Raw genomic sequence first — 16,341 nt, 5'->3', positions numbered from 1 at the left:
CTGGGAACTTGGGGATGAGCCCCCAGCCTCTGCAGGGCTGGGACGTGGGGACGTCTCTGAGCCACCCAGGGGTGACAGTGGCTGTGCCAGACCCCTCCAGCACACCCCTGTGCCTCACCAGGCAGGACAGAATTCCAGAGACCCAGACACAGGGGCAAGGCACAGCCCCCAGGGACACTGGATTTTCATTTTTTAGATCTCTTTTTCCCCTTTTTCTGCCTGGGTTTCTGCAGTTCCCATTCTCTCAGCTCATCCTCCCATTTTTCCAAGGAACACTAGAGGACTCCAGCGTCCTCCCAAAGCCTCTCAGCAGCCTGGAATTGCTGTTGCAGGGAGGGCAGCAGGACCCAGATCGTGTTTAGCTCCCGGGTTGGTTATAATGAAACAGGCAGCATTAAAAAAAATGATGGGAAGAAAAGGAGATAAAAAAGAGCCTTTTTCTTTTTTTTTTTTTTTAACTGCCAAGCCGAGGCAGCTCGGTGGGAATGGCAGAGAATGAGCAATGGAGCTCCATGATGTCATGGAGAGAGTCTGGCCTTTCCTGACTCGGCCTTTGCTGCAGGAGCAGCAAATTTGGCACTTCAAAGGGATGATCAAGGGCCTGGCTGGCTGCCAGAGCAGGGAGGGCTGGAGCCACGCCAGACACCCACCTGGGGAGGCACGGGGACACAGACCCTGCCCCGGGCACTGCCCTCACAGCAAGTGCCACCCCAAGGTCAAAGGGACAATCTGGGGGCTCCTCCTCAGCAGGAGATGGGCAGAAAAGCCCTGGGGGGCTCTGAGGGGTTTTTGGGGTGTCCTGTGCCCAGCCCAGGTGTTCTGCACTCCCTGCTGTGTCCTGTGCTGTGCCAGCCCTGCCCTGCAGTGACCCTGAGTGACAGGGGGGTGACAGGGGGTGACGGGGGGGGGGGGGGGTGACAGGCACGGCCTGAGGGGAGGGTCCCCTCCCTCCCTCCAGCCCAGGAGCAGCACAGCCATCACTCACCCAGGTAGCCCTGGGTCTTCTTCTGCAGGGCCGTGACGGGACAGTCCTTGTGGGCCAGCAGCAGCTGCTTCAGCTGAGCCACCTCGTTCCTGAGCAGCGTCACCTCGTTCTGAGGGGACACACACACAGAGCCGTGTCACCCGCAGCACCCCACGCCCTGCCAGCCTCCCCTCCTGGTCTGATCTGAGGTGCCCCTGGCTCGGGAGGACACTGCTTTGGGGACAGTGGCCAAGGGGCTTCCCCGTCCCTGGCTGGGGTCACTGAGCTCCTCCTGAGCCCTCCTGCCGGTGCCACCCGTGCCAGGGACAGCTGGAGAGCTGCTGGCTCTGTGGGACAGGGGCAGTGCCACCCGGCCCGGGCACTGGGGACACACAGCTCTGGGAGCTCTGGTCAGCCAGCTCCGCTTCCCAAAACCTCCTCAGAGCCTCCCTCGGTGGTGTGGGGGAGCAGCTGAAACCCAGCAGCTGCACCCCAGAAGAGCCCGAGGGAAGCGCCGCTCTGAACGTCCCGGAAGGGAACAAAGCCAGGGCCGCGCCAGGGCTGTGCCCAGCCCCGTTACATACTCACGCTCAGCTGGATGTTCTGGCTGGTGAGCTCCTCGGCTTTCTTCTCCAGGGAGGACACCCAGAGCTTGCGCTTCTGGCGGCAGCGCGACGCGGCCGCGCGGTTCCGCTCCAGGAAGCGCTGCCGCCGCTCGTCCGGGTCCTCGTCCGCCGCCCGCCGCCGCCGCCCGCCCGTGCTGGGCGTGGGCTGGGCAGGGGGACACCTGGCCGGGGACAGGGGACGGGGGCAGGCTCAGCAGCCGCTCGGGGACGGGCAGCACACGGCGCTGGCACCGCAGAGCGGAGCTCGGCCCCGCTGCCGCCGCGAGGCACGGCGGCTGCTCGGGGCGGCAGCTAGTCCCGGGTTTTGAGAATGTAATTTGCTTTAAAAATTAATTTTCCCCTCAAAACCTCCAGCCAAGCGAGCGCTTGGAGGCAACGGGGAACGGGAGGCTTTGCAGGGCCCCGGTTTTATTCGGGAGAACAAAGGGAGAGCGGCCAGGGCTGGCAGCGGAGCAGCCCCACAGAGCCAGCCCAGCCCCACAGAGCCGGGCCCAGCGCAGCCCCACAGAGCCAGCCCAGCCCCACAGAGCCAGCCCAGCCCCACAGAGCCGGGCCCAGCGCAGCCCCACAGAGCCAGCCCAGCCCCACAGAGCCGGGCCCAGCCCCACAGAGCCGGGGCCAGCCCCGCTGCAGCAGACGGAGATTAAACTCCGCAAGCCCATCGAGCGCCGAGCAGGTGGCCACGCTGATGGAAGGCTGGCATTTGGCTGCTGCAGGAGCCAGCCCAGCTGACTGCCTGAGAGGGGAGCGTTTAACCCCGCACTGGGCGGGGGAAGAGAGGGGAAATGTTCCTTCCCGGCCCCAGGGCTGTCAGGCAGATGAACCGGGCTGGAGCTCCTGCCTGGTGGGCTGGGAGTGCCTCAGGCTGGAGCGGCCCTGAAAGAACAGCATTTAACCCTTTCTGCAGCGCGGCGAGGACGCTGGGAGGTTTTCTGCTCCTTGCCAAGCCCCGGGAGCCCCAGGGGAACAGCAGCAGCAGCAGCACAGACCTGCGGCTGGGCCGGGGACGGGGCGTCGGGGTGCTGGCCCAGGACCTGGCTCTGCTCCGGCCGCGCGGTCACCATGGTGCTGGCCGAGCCCGCCACCAGGCTGCTGCCGTTCAGCGAGGACGACGCTGCCAGGCTGGCCTTCAGCCTCTGCCAGGGAAGCAAAGGGGACATCAGAGGAGCTGCCAGGGCCCCCAGCAGCCCCTGCCACCCTGCAGCCACCCCGCTGGCAATGGGCACCAGCAGGGTCCGGCCCAGCGGGCAGTGTCCAGTCCACCCCAGCGGGCAGTGTCCACCCCAGCGGGCAGTGTCCAGCCCAGCGGGCAGTGTCCACCCCAGCGGGCAGTGCCCAGCCCAGTGGGCAGTGTCCACCCCAGCGGGCAGTGTCCAGCCCAGTGGGCAGTGTCCACCCCAGCGGGCAGTGTCCAGTCCAGCCCAGCGGGCAGTGCCCTGCCCAGACCTGCTGCTGGCACTGGCAGCAATTCCCTGCCCAGCTGGCAGCCCCAGGGACTGAGCAGGCTGCAGAGCCCAAGTGTCCCCAAGTGCCCGCAGTGGGATCTGGGGGGTGGAGAGGGACCCACGGGTGCCTGGTAAAAAATCCCTTCCCTGGCTCTTTGGGAAGGGGAAAAGCCCCCAGCCAGGAGCTGCTGGAGGCTGAGGGACCCCCGTGCCCCCCTCTCTGCCACTCACCATCTTGGCTTCGGAGTGCACCGGGAGTCCTGAGGGCGACAGGGACCCACTGCTGTTGATGGGGGGCCCGGGAATGCCGGGGATGTTGGGCACCATGGCCACGGGCCGGGCCAGCTGCGAGGGGAGCAGGACAGCAGCATTGGCACGTGGAGCAGCTCTGCAGGAGCTCCCTGACAGAGCACGTCTGCCAATCCTGACAAACGCCTCAGCTCCTGCCATCCGTGACTCCTGCTGTCACCCGCGGCGCTGGCCACGGTGGCTGAGCCGGAATCACCCAGCACGGAGCACAGGGAAGGGGCAGCTCCTTCCCTTCCCTCCCTTCCCTTCCCTTCCCTTCCCTTCCCTTCCCTTCCCTTCCCTTCCGGGAAGGTGCTGAGTGGCCGCAGTGGCCGCAGTGGCCGCAGTGGCCGCAGTGGCCAGCACTCCCGGCCGTGTTCCCTGCAAGCTCGGCTGCCCTCGGAGCAGGCTGCTCCAAATGGAAACTGCAGCTCCTCGGGATCCTGCAGCTCCCAGCCCCGGCCTGGCAGTGCCAGCCATCTGTCGGGGCTGGGTTTGGGTTTTTCCAAAGGGACTGACTGCCCTCTGCTGCGGTGCCCTGTCACTGCTGCCCTGCCAGAGCTGCCCCTGCCCCTCCTGCAGCCCCCCGGGCTCGGAGGGGAGCAATGGAGACACGGACAGTGCGGGCAGGGCAGGGCAGGGCAGGCAGCTCCAGAAGCTTCTCTCACCGAAATGACAGAAGGCATCTGCACGGGGGGGCCGGGCAGCACGGGCATGGTCTGGCCGTTGGCGAGCTGCACGACGAGCGGGAGGGAGCCGCTGGGAGACCTGCAAAACAACAGCCCTGCACCACTGCCCTGGGAGAGCTGCAGAACAACAGCCCTGCACCACTGCCCTGGGAGAGCTGCAGAACAACAGCCCTGCACCACTGCCCTGGGAGAGCAGCAAAGCAACAGCCCTGCACCACTGCCCTGGGAGAGCAGCAGAACAACAGCCCTGCACCACTGCCCTGGGAGAGCTGCAAAACAACAGCCCTGCACCACTGCCCTGGGAGAGCTGCAAAACAACAGCCCTGCACCACTGCCCTGGGAGAGCTGCAAAACAACAGCCCTGCACCACTGCCCTGGGAGAGCAGCAGAACAACAGCCCTGCACCACTGCCCTGGGAGAGCTGCAGAACAACAGCCCTGCACCACTGCCCTGGGAGAGCAGCAAAGCAACAGCCCTGCACCACTGCCCTGGGAGAGCTGCAAAACAACAGCCCTGCACCACTGCCCTGGGAGAGCAGCAGAACAGCCCTGCACCATGGTCCAGGCCCATGGCAGGGCCAGCAGGACCACACCTGCACCTCCTGAAGGCAGCCTCCTTCCTTCCCGTGCAGGGCCGGCCAGGCTCTGAGCCACAGCCCCCAGAGCCTCCACGGGCAACCAGGAGCAGGTCCTGAGCCGTGCCAGGGCAAACAGCCCCCGAGGCAGGGCCAGCAGCTCGGAGGTCACACTCCAGAGGCACCAAACATGGCCTGAGACAATCCCTGAGACAATCCCTGAGCCTTCCCAGCCCCAGACACAACCCCAGACACAACCCCTGAACCTTCCCAGCCCCAGACACAACCCCACACACAACCCCTGAGCCTTCCCAGCCCCAGACACAACCCCAGACACAACCCCTGAGCCATCCCAGCCCCAGACACAACCCCACACACAACCCCTGAGCCTTCCCAGCCCCAGACACAACCCCACACACAACCCCTGAGCCTTCCCAGCCCCAGACACAACCCCAGACACAACCCGAGCCTTCCCAGACCCAGACACAACCCCAGACACAACCCCTGAGCCATTCCAGCCCCAGACACAACCCCAGACACAACCCCTGAGCCATTCCAGCCCCAGACACATTCCCCACCAGCCAGCGCCGTGCTGAGCTCAGGGAGCGCTTTCATCTCTCCCCACGGTGAGTTTTGCCTCATTTCACCGAGTTCTGCCTCGTTCCCTAACTCCAGGACAATCAGTTCCTGCTTCCTGCACTCCACCCCGCCGTGCTGCCGCAGACGGAGCGTGACAGCCGTGACAGCCGTGACAGCCCAGCAGCCCCGCCGAGGCAGCTCCTCCTGGCGCCCAGGGAATTCCCGGGGGATGGAATTCCCGAGTTCCTGCCCCGTACTCACCCCAGCTGTCTGTTGGAGGGGGGGGCCTGGGTGATGACGGAGGTGGGGGACGGCAGCGTGGGGTGCAGGGGGTCGTAGCCCAGGTGCAGCGGCAGCGAGCCCGGCCGCACGATGGTGGGCGTGGGCGTGGAGAGGATCACGGGCTTGGAGGGGCCCTCCTGCGGGGCAGAACACACAACAGGGGCTGCTGACTGCCAGCTCCTCACCAGCGCCACGGCTCTTCCTCCTGCAGGCTTCAGAGATTCAGGCACAGAAACTGAGGGGAGCAATCACCCACGGCGCACGGTGAGGGGGGATTGGCTCCAGCCCCTCCACCTGGGCTGTTTGAGAGGGAGGTGAAGCTCCAGCCCCTCCATTTGGGGTGTTTGAGAGGGAGGTGAAGCTCCAGCCCCTCCATTTGGGGTGTTTTAGAAGCTCCAGCCCCTCCATTTGGGGTGCTTTAGAAAGGGGTGAAGCCCCTGTGCCTGTCCCTTCAGAGGCCCAACTCAGGTCTCAAAAAGCCCAGCTCAGGCCCCAGAAAAGCCCAGCTCGGGCTCCAGCTCCTTGAGGAGCCCAGCTGGGTGCCACAGGGCAGAGGGACCCCAGCAGCCCGGCACAGCCCCACCTTGTCCTTGTGCTGGGGCGAGCGCGGCCGGGACGCGGGGCTGTCCGGCGGGGACGAGTCCACCTCCACCGGCTCCTCCTCCTTGATCTTGATGTCCGGGGTGGAGGGCAGGGACATGTCCAGGGCCCCCGAACTCTGCAGGGCGAAGGGACAGTCAGCTCGGGAGGCACAGACAGCTCGGGAGGGACAGCTCTGGGAGGGATAGCTCTGGAAGGCTCTGGAAGGACAGACAGCTCTGGAAGGACAGACAGCTCTGGGAGGGATCCCCATCTTGCACTGTCTGTGAAACGTTCGCTGCTCCCCGAGTTAGAGGCTGAGGCTCCCAGCTCTTGCCAAATTATTATTATTATTTATTTGCACTGAAGCAGCATCTGGGAGCCCGAGGCAGAGCGTGGGGCTGCTCCAGCCCTGGCCAAACGGAGGTGGAGGCCCAGGAACAACAGGCAGCCCCAGATGGCAGCAGTTTGTGGGTTCTCAGTAACACACATGACTTCTCCACGGGTTGTTATTAGGATTTTTGGTATAAAAAGAGCCCTGCTAAGGAGAACAGGTACCCAAGCCAAATGCCTGCAAGTTACAGGAGGCACTTTCATTCACAGAAGAGCTGTAAAACATTGTATAAATCAGCCTGAATTATTTTATTACCCGATTATCAAAAGCAAACAAAGAGCCATGCAAGTTATTAAATATCTATGAGCGCCCCATTAAAATAAAACCCAACCATATGCCTGGACTTGGCCACTTGCCACCACCCTGGGATCCAGCAGAGCCACGTGGCCCAGTGGAACCAGTCAGTGACACGCAGGGGATGGGGAAGGGCAGGGGGACAGCGAGGCCAGGGCACAGCTGAACTGAGGGCTCAGCTGTCCCCACCCCAGACCTGCAGGGAGGGCGTGGCAGGGCAAGGATGCTGCTCCAGACCAGCAAATCACCTGTCCAGGCAGGGGAAAGTGTCCCTAACCCAGCCCTGACAGCTGCTTGTCCAGCCTGTTCTCCATCCCTCCCTGCTCCCTGTCCATCCATCCCTCCATCCATCCATCCATCCATCCTGCCATCCCTGCTCCATCCATCCATCCGCCATCCATCCCTGTTCCATCCATCCATCCCACCATCCCTGCTCCATCCCTCTCTGCTCCATCCATCCATCCATCCAGCCCCTCATATTCGGGTGTTTTAGGGGGAAATGCAGCTCCAGCCCCTCCTTTTGGGGTATTTCAGAGCTCCAGCCCCTGGGTTTGGGCATTTCAGAGTGCACACAGCTCCAGCCCCTGGGTTTGGGCATTTCAGAGTGCACACAGCTCCAGCCCCGGGTTTGGGTATTTCAGAGCTCCAGCCCCTGGGTTTGGGTATTTCAGAGCTCCAGCCCCGGGTTTGGGTATTTCAGAGCTCCAGCCCCGGGTTTGGGTATTTCAGAGTGCGCACAGCTCCAGCCCCCCGTGGCTCCCCCGGGCGGGTTTGCCCGCGGTAGGTGCAGCAATAACCATTTACCTGCCCTTTCCAAGCACGGCCGCTGCTGCGGGGATCACAAAGGAGCCGGGATTAACATGCAGCAACGCTCCAGCCGCTTAAAGCGCCTCCGGGGAAGCTCCCGCTGCGCCCGTGGTTTTAATTAACGGCGCTGGAGCGAGACCACCCTCGCAAAAGGGAGGACAAACACAAAACTGGATGCTGGGAGCTCAGCCCGGCCAGGGAGTGCCCAGCTGACCTCGCCCGGACAGGGGCTCTGGGCAGGGACAATCCCTTCCCTAAAATCCAAGCTCCCTGCGTGAGGAATAGTTCGGAATCATTTCTCAGGACTATTTCGGCCGAGCCATGCTAAAGCCAGTCCCGGCAGCACAGCCCGGGGCCGCGGGGCTGGGTGGGCTCCCCGGGGCTGCTCGACAGTTCTGTGGGTGAACATCCTGGGCTGCTCCTGCTCCCCATCCCCTCCTGCTCCCCATCCCCTCCTGCTCCTGCTCCCCATCGCTGGCTGCTCCTGCTCCCCATCCCTGCCTGCTCCCCATCCCCGGCTGCTCCTGCTCCCCATCCCCTCCTGCTCCTGCTCCCCATCGCTGGCTGCTCCTGCTCCCCATCCCCTCCTGCTCCTGCTCCCCATCCCCAGCTGCTCCTGCTCCCCATCCCCTCCTGCTCCTGCTCCCCATTCCCGGCTGTTCCTGCTCCCCATCCCCTCCTGCTCCCCATCCCCAGCTGCTCCTTCTCCCCATTCCTGCCTGCTCCTGCTCCCCATCCCCTGCTGCTCCCCATCCCCTCCTGCTCCCCATCCCTGGCTGTTCCTGCTCCCCATCCCCTCCTGCTCCTGCTTCCATCCCTGCCTATTCCTGCTCCCCATCCCTGGCTGTTCCTGCTCCCCATCCCTACCTGCTCCTGCTCCCCATCCCTGCCTGCTCCTGCTCCCCATCCCCTCCTGCTCCTGCTCCCCATCCCTACCTGCTCCTGCTCTCCATCCCTCCCTGCTCCTGCTCCCCATCCCTGCCTGCTCCTGCTCTCCATCCCTCCCTGCTCCTGCTCCCCATCCCTGCCTGCTCCTGCTCCCCATCCCCTCCTGTTCCCCATTCCCGGCTGCTCCTGCTCTCCATCCCTTCCTGCTCCCCATCCCTGCCTGCTCCTGCTCTCCATCCCTCCCTGCTCCTGCTCCCCATCCCTGCCTGCTCCTGCTCCCCATCCCCTCCTGTTCCCCATTCCCGGCTGCTCCTGCTCTCCATCCCTTCCTGCTCTCCATCCCTGCCTGCTCCTGCTCCCCATCCCCTCCTGCTCCCCATTCCCGGCTGCTCCTGCCTCCCTTCCCCGCTCCAGAACAAAGGGCAGGAGCCTTTGCCGCAGCCGCATACCAATGAGAGAGATCAATTTCGGTTTAAAGAGCCTGTTATTGGCGAGGGGGGGAGCGGCTGGGAAGGCAGGTTTCAGTTTTAATTCTGAATTCCTCCGTTCCCCATCTCGGGAAGATTTACGCGGCTCGGCTCCCGCAGTTTATTTCCGAGCAGCGCCGCTGACTGCGAGCGTATGCACGGCCATAGATCAATTTAGTAAATGTATGTGCCAGGCTGAGCGCCCGGCACGCATCTGCTGCTGCTCCCGCCCGGCGAGCGGGGAGGGGCGGGGGCTGGAAATGTCCTTAATTAGCTGCTTTCTGATGAGATCCCGTTGTCCTTCAGCCCCTGGCGCTCGCCGGGCTGCGGGGGCAGCCTGGATCGATGGCGCTGGCGGAGCGGAGAGCTCTTTGTTAGCGAAAGCTGCTCTTTTCCACCGAGCTGCCGGCTCCAGACGCGCTGGGATGAACGCCCCGGTGCCCCCCCGTGCCTGCCCCTCCAAGGCACGATCCTGCCGGATCTCGGCCCCGAGGAGGCTCCCGAGGGGGTCCTGCTCCCACCCCAGGTCCTGCAGCCCCTTCGTGAGCTGTCAGGTATTTTGGGTACTCCCCCTCTCTATTTCCCCCCCTTTTTTCGAAGTGCAAAGCCAAAGGAATAATAAACCATTAAAGCTGCTCTCTGCAGGCCAGGATCAGCGGGGAAAGCAGCCAAAGTCACCCGAGCTACAAAAACAAGACCCCCCACGCCAGCAAATTCTACCCCAGGGCCTTCCACAGAAGCAGTCCCCAGTCCCTCCCGGTCTTCCCAGTGCAGCCACAGCCTCTTGCCTTTTTCTCATCATCCTCAGCAGCTTTCTTGAACTCGTGCTCGAAGGAGCTGGCCAGCTCGTTGAAGAGTCCCACCTCCTCACAGTTCTTCAGGAACCGCGTCGGGGTCGGGGTCTGATCTGGTTCGGGTTGGAACACCGAGAATTGGTCAGGGAGAGCAAAAAAAACCCATTTTACCACCCCAGTCCTCCACTGGGGAGCCCCGGGGAACGTGGGGGTCACCCTGGGGACAGCCAGTGACACTGTGGAACGGGGACAATCACTTCGTGCTGGTTTTGTTTCTCTGGTGTTGAAGGGAATAATCCCTGGAGGGAGAGGATTTCTGTGAATTCCTGGCTGTGGGATTCCCGTCCCTCCCACCCCGGGGGTCTGCCCCGTCCTCAGCTGGACAAGGAGGGAAAAGCGGGAGGGGGATCTCCCTGAAATCATGAACACAGGGAGTGATGAGAGGGGAGAGCAGCCCCAGGGCCGGGCAGAGCCTCTCCCCTCCCTGTGCCAGCTCCCAAACCCACAGCAATTCCCTGGGAATGCTCCCTGCCTTCCCGGTGCCAGCTCCCAATCCCAAAGTGATTCCCTGGGAATTCTCCCCTCCCCGTGCCAGCTCTGAACCCCAGAGTGATTCCCTGGGATTTCTCCTCTCCCTGTGCCAGCTCTGAACCCCAAAGCGATTCCAGGGAATTCTCCTCTCCCTGTGCCAGCTCCCAGTCCCACAGCGATTCCCTGGGATTTCTCCTCTCCCTGTGCCAGCTCTGAACCCCAGAGCGATTCCAGGGAATTCTCCTCTCCCTGTGCCAGCTCCCAGTCCCACAGCGATTCCCTGGGATTTCTCCTCTCCCTGTGCCAGCTCTGAACCCCAGAGCGATTCCCGGGAATTCTCCCTCCCCGTGCCAGCTCTGAACCCCACAGTGATTCCCGGGAATTCTCCCTCCCCGTGCCAGCTCTGAGCCCCAGAGCGACTCCTGGGCTCGCCCCCAGCCCCGCTGTCCCCAGCCCTCCCCGTGGGACCCATGAACAGGCCCTGGCCTCTCTGGCCCTCACCCAGCCCACGACAGCCCCAGGACCCTCCCTGCTGCAGCCAGCCTCCCACTCCCTCGGGAATCACACCGAGCTCCATCCCGCAGGAAAACACCGGGATTTTCCAGCACAAAGAGCATCCCGGGATGATTCAGCCCGACCCCAAACCCTCCCTCTGCTGGGTTTGCCACTGAAGCAAATCCTCCTCTGGGCACCCTTTGCTGCCCCCCAGATCCCAGCCCATAAAATCAGGAACTTCATCATCCCAATCTCTCCGCAGGAGGCTGTTTGCGCCGGCTTTAACAGCTCCCAGGGCTCCTTTGGGATCGTTCCTGCTCAGCATTGCCCTCCCGAGCTGCTGCAGACATTTCCAGGGTGTGAAAACAAAGCCTGGAGCCTCCGCGCTCCTGTCCTGCCCCACAAGTGCCCGTTCCCATAAAAATCCCTCTCCCTCCCAGGAGAAGGGATCTCTGTGATCCACCTGGGCCAGGTCCTGCTCCTGCCACGCGGCCTCGGGAGGCAGGGAGGGAGCAACAATTCCCAGAGACAAAATGGTCCCAAAAAATCCCAGAGACAAAATGGTCCCCAAAAAAAAATTCCAGAGACAAAATGATCCCAAAAAATCCCAGAGACAAAATGGTCCCAAAAAATCCCAGAGACAAAATGGTGGCTCAGAAAAACCTGGGATAAACGGAATTTCAGGCAATAATGGGCCCAGATTTTACTGCTCAAAGCCAGCAGGGTTTTACAGCCCTCACAGCCCCTGTCTGTGTCAGACACACGGGGCCTGCGCTGGTTTGGGGGGTTTAGCTGATCCTGGACTGGCCATGGATAAACTGATTTTTGGGGGGTTTAGCTGGCCCTGGACTGATCATGGATACACTGATTTTTGGGAGGTTTAGCTGGTCCTGGACCGGCCATGGATACACTGATTTTTGGGAGGTTTAGCTGGTCCTGGACTGACCATGGATAAACTGATTTTTGGGGGGTTTAGCTGGTCCTGGACTGATCATGGACAATCTGGGATGGAGATGAACGGGGAAGGAGGTGCCAGGCTCCTGCAGCAGCTCTGTTTTCCCCAAAAACGCCTCCAGGAGGGAGGAAGGGCGTCCCTGTCCTCGCTCTCAGAACAGCCTGGTCACCCAGCAGGGACACAGAGGGACAGGAGGGACTCTGGGGGGTCTCCCTGCTCTGAGATCTGTGGGGTTTGGGCTCCCCTCATTTTACAGAGGCTGCATTGCCCAGGTGCTGTGGGAGCTCCTCGCTGGGGCTCTGCAGAGCTCATGGGGCTTTAATTTATTAACTGCAGCTTCCTAAAAGCTCGGGAAAATCGACACCTGGGCTGAGAGGGGAAGCTGCTCTGTCAGGTTTGGTTCATCGTCCTCAAAGCACACGCAGAGACGTGAAAGCCCTTCTGGCCATAAATCCTCCAGCCTTTAATAAATAAGGGCAAGAGCTTAAAAAAAAAAAATTAAAAAAAAACCCCAAACCCCCACAAAACCTGATACTACCATAAAAAAAAGAAAAAACTTGGAAGCCTCTGGCTTTCCTTTCCCCCTGATTAAATGCAGATCACAGGAGGTTTTATGGGTTTTGCAGTGCATCTGGTCCCTGGCATCAATCTTGCGGGCGCTGGCCGGGCACATACCTGCGATGATGACGGAGTCGGTGCGAGCGGGGCCGAATTTCAATGTCATCTCGTGCTTGTGTTTATGAACCGCCAGGTGGTCCTCGTTTGTGAACCTCTGAAATGAAACCATTTACAAAATGGGGAATAAATGCGTTCTGTGTTTTACGGGCCCGTCCTGCGCCGGCTGTGGGGGGAGAGGCGGCTGGAGGAGATGGCTGGGGGGATCCGGGGGTGGGAGAAGGGGATGGGGCTGTGGGAGCAGGGATGGGGCTGTGGGAGCAGGGGATGGGGCTGTGGGAGCAGGGACAGGCTGTGGGAGCAGGGATGGGGCTGTGGGAGAAGGGGATGGGGCTGTGGGAGCAAGGATGGGGCTGTGGGAGCACAGGACAGGGCTGTGGGAGCAAGGATGGGGCTGTGGGAGCAGGGACAGGCTGTGGGAGAAGGGGATGGGGCTGTGGGAGAAGGGGATGGGGCTGTGGGAGCAGGGGATGGGGCTGTGGGAGCAGGGATGGGGCTGTGGGAGAAGGGGATGGGGCTGTGGGAGCAGGGATGGGGCTGTGGGAGCACAGGACAGGGCTGTGGGAGCAGGGATGGGGCTGTGGGAGCACAGGACAGGGCTGTGGGAGCAGGGACAGGCTGTGGGAGCAGGGGATGGGGCTGTGGGAGCAGGGACAGGGTGTGGGAGCAGGGGATGGGGCTGTGGGAGCACAGGACAGGCTGTGGGAGCAGGGGGCTAAAGGGAAAAGCCTCTATCAGGGCTTCTGCAGGATGGGGGGCAAGGATTTTTTTATAATCTGGGTTTCAGGTGATGGATCGAGGCAGTGGCTGCAGCTGATGGAAATGCACGGAAATTCTGAATCCCAAAATTCCCACTCCATTGCTGGCTGAGGAAGGGGGGAATTTGGTGCAACTGGGGCAACTCTTCCTGCGTGGGGTGAGGCAGAGCCGGCCCCGGCCTGGAGATTGAGCTCCAGAGTTCCTATGGAGGGAGGGAGGGGAGCATCTCCCCCCCCCGAAACCCCACCTGCGGGGAGAGCTGCAGCACCGAGCCCACCCCGCAGGGAGGGTCCAAACCCCACGGGAGGGCTTCGGGGCCGGCTCTGGGGCCGGGAAAGGCAGACAAAGGCGGGAGGGAGGGCTGAGCAGAGGCAGGGACGGGGTTAAAGCACAGCCCCGTAAAGCTCAGGATGGATTGCGTCTCTCCTAATAGACTGCGACAAACGGGCCGGGGCTCCGCAGCGCCTGCAGCGGCAGCAGCAGAGCAGCGGCAGAGCAGCGGCAGAGCAGCGGCGCATTCCTGCCCCGTCCCCTTCCTTCCCTCCCTCTCCCAGGCACCCCAGCCCAAACCCACCCAGAGCCACCTGCTCCTGGGGGCTGCTCGAGCGTGACACCCACCGGGGGCCTTTCCACGGGTTTATTGATGGCTCTGCTGGTTTAGCAAATAAATCTGCGTTTTCCAGCTCAGCACAGGGGGGGACAATCCCTCGGTGGCAGGGGACAATCCCTCCCCTCGGTGGCAGGGGACAATCCCTGCCCTCGGTGGCAGGGGACAATCCCTTGGTGGCAGGGAACGATCCCTCGGTGGCAGGGGACAATCCCTGCCCTCGGTGGCAGGGAACGATCCCTTGGTGGCAGGGGACAATCCCTCGGTGGCAGGGGACACCAGGACCTGGAGCCCGCCCACCGCAGCCCCTCTTCCCTGGGCTCAAGGACAAGGGGGTCACACCGAGCGTCCTTCAGAGCTCCCAAGGTGCTGTGCTGGTCGCTCGCGATTTGGGATCAAATTCAGAGAAATCGGAGCTGGCGGGAGAAGAGCCAAGAGGTTTTTGCCCGTGGAACTCCAGGAACAGACCGGGCCTCGTCTCCCCCAGCTCCGCTCCGTAACCAAACCCTAAATAAACCCGAAATAAAACTTCTAGACAGCTCGGCCAAAATCTGCCTGATCTGGGCAGTTTTTCCTCCCCGCTGCTCTGCTCCAGCCTCCCACAAACCCTTTTTGTCCGAGGAGCTTGCACAGATCCCGGCGACCCCGAAACGCTCAGAACAAAGGAATTGGGGAACTGGGGAATTGGGCGGCGCCGGTCCCGCAGCGCCCCGGAACGCGGCGGCCGAGGGGCCCTGCAGGGGAGGGGACACCCCCGTTTTCCATGGGTTTGGCCCCAAAATCCCTGGGGTTATGGAACGGGGCTGCTCGCGGTGGGACCCTGCTGGGATGGGGCGAAGCGAGGGAAATAAACCCGGGTTTCGTGCGCGGTTGGGATGAATATTTAGCAGGCGGGCGGCGTCGGAAATCTGAGCACCTGAGACGGGGGTGGGGGAAAATGAAAAAGAAGAACGTTCCCAATTCTCCCGCTCCGTTTTGTGCTAAATAAATGTGATTTTTAGGTCAGGGAGGGAAGAGCGGGAGGTGCAGAGCAGGGTCGTGGCTCTCCCACCAGCCCCAGCCCGGCCTCGCCAACGCCAGGTTTATTTTAATCTTTCATTTTCCTTCATTGCCGGATTTTTTTTTTCCCTTAATTTTTTTTTTCCCCGGCACTTTCCGTGCGTCGGGCGCGCGTTACAGCTCTATTTAACATCTTTATGTGGGCTCACAGCTCGGGAGCTCTCTCCTTCCCTGCGCAGAAATGCTCACAGACACAATATATCTTTCTGCACACATTTCCAAACGCCGAAACCCAGAGGCTGAGTCTGGCACTTGGGTTCTAAATCATGTCATTTTACACGGAGAGGGGAAGCAGAGGGGGAGAGGAGGGGGGGAAAGTAGGGAAAAAAATGGAATGAGTTAAAGCCACAGCACTGGCTTTAATATTTAATCTCCTTCCATCAGCAGCTGACATGCAGCAGGGTTATTTCAGCTGCTATTTTGCGGGTGTCGGAATTAAAAAGAAGATGTTGGCTGTAAAGCCTTTGGGGCGAGGGACAGGAGCAGGGTGAGCGCGCTGCCAGCCGGCCCTCGGGCTTTCCCAGGCCGGAGCCGCCTCCTGCAGCCCCGAACGCGGCGCTTTCCCCGCCGAGCCGGGCCGGGCCGAGCCGGGCCGGGCCGGGCGCAGCCGCGGTGTCGCAGCCGCGGTGTCGCTCGGTCCCCAGCGGGCTGTGACAGCTCCGGGATGGATGCGCTCGCCGCAGCCCGTCTGTGAGGGCACACAATGCTGCCAGCTGCCGCCGCGGCCCCGGGCGGGCGGGCGGGGATTTCTCCGGCAGTTTAACGAGCGCAACACGAGCAACACGGGCTTGCTTGGCTGCCCGGGGCTTTGCCGGGCTTGCGGAGCGCCGCCGTTTGCTGCGGGGGGGCAGGCGGAGCTGCCGCAGCCCCAGGATGGGGGACTGGGGTTAACCTCGCCGGTCCCGCTCGGAGCCCGGCACCCAGCGGCTCCCGGGCCGCAATTCCCGGTGGAACTCCGGGCTGCGGCTGCGGCGGCACCGAGGCTCCCGGGCTCGGGCAGCCGGGGGGCTGCGGGGGCTGCGGAGCCGCTCAGGGCGGAATTAACGGAATTAATTAACGAGCTGTCAGCACAGCGGGGAGGCTGAGCCCTGCTCCGAGCGTGACTCGGCACTGGAGCCACCCTGGCCACGGGGCTGGAGCCACTCTGGTCACAGCGCTGGAGCCACCGTGGTGACAGCGCTGGAGCCACCCTGGCCACGGGGCTGGAGCCACCCTGGTCACAGGCTGGAGCCACCGTGCCCGCGGGGACACTGCCCTGACACACCTGAACAAGAGGGGACACAGGGGACAGCAGGAGGCTGCACTGCGCTGCGGGAGGGAAATGATGCAGGGCGAGCACGAGCCGAGCTCAAAGTCACCGCCTTTAAAAGCTGCCACGCTTTGGCTTTGGGTTTCCCGGCTGCAGAAACGTTCCCAGCTCATCTCCAGTCCCTGCTGGCCGGGCACAGGCGCGGGGTGGCCCCGGCGGGGTCGGGGTGGCCCCGGGGGCAGGGGGACCCCGGCTGGCTGTCCCGGGTGAGCGCAGAGCTGCGCTGTGCTGTGACCCCGGCGCTGTCTCGGGCCCGGCTCCATCTCCCGGCTCCATCCCCA

The 16,341-nt window shown here is 62.6% G+C and overlaps 1 protein-coding gene across 4 annotated transcripts in view; it reads right to left on the bottom strand.

The window, feature by feature from the left end:
- Positions 1 to 45: 45 nt before the first annotated feature.
- Positions 46 to 16,341, bottom strand: part of LOC119712757 (cyclic AMP-dependent transcription factor ATF-7) — a 49,509-nt gene continuing 33,213 nt past the window's right edge. For 2 of the 4 annotated variants that reach the window (XM_038164371.1, XM_038164372.1), the window contains 9 exons: positions 12,327 to 12,423; positions 9,665 to 9,783; positions 6,031 to 6,165; positions 5,427 to 5,584; positions 3,992 to 4,091; positions 3,267 to 3,380; positions 2,580 to 2,726; positions 1,553 to 1,751; positions 46 to 1,094 (listed from right to left, as the gene is read on the bottom strand). In XM_038164371.1, the coding sequence (XP_038020299.1) occupies positions 982 to 1,094; positions 1,553 to 1,751; positions 2,580 to 2,726; positions 3,267 to 3,380; positions 3,992 to 4,091; positions 5,427 to 5,584; positions 6,031 to 6,165; positions 9,665 to 9,783; positions 12,327 to 12,423 (1,182 nt within the window). In that variant the 3' untranslated portion in view covers positions 46 to 981. Of the gene's footprint in view, positions 1,095 to 1,548; positions 1,752 to 2,575; positions 2,727 to 3,266; positions 3,381 to 3,991; positions 4,092 to 5,426; positions 5,585 to 6,030; positions 6,166 to 9,664; positions 9,784 to 12,326; positions 12,424 to 16,341 lie in introns of all 4 variants that reach the window. The other 2 variants (XM_038164375.1, XM_038164374.1) reach the window with 2 other exon arrangements.

The sequence above is a fragment of the Motacilla alba genome, chromosome 29 (assembly GCF_015832195.1).
Source record: "Motacilla alba alba isolate MOTALB_02 chromosome 29, Motacilla_alba_V1.0_pri, whole genome shotgun sequence".
NCBI classification, from domain to species: Eukaryota; Metazoa; Chordata; class Aves; order Passeriformes; family Motacillidae; genus Motacilla; species Motacilla alba.
Note: the sequence above shows the minus strand (reverse complement) of the source record. Positions and strands in the feature narration are given on the sequence as shown.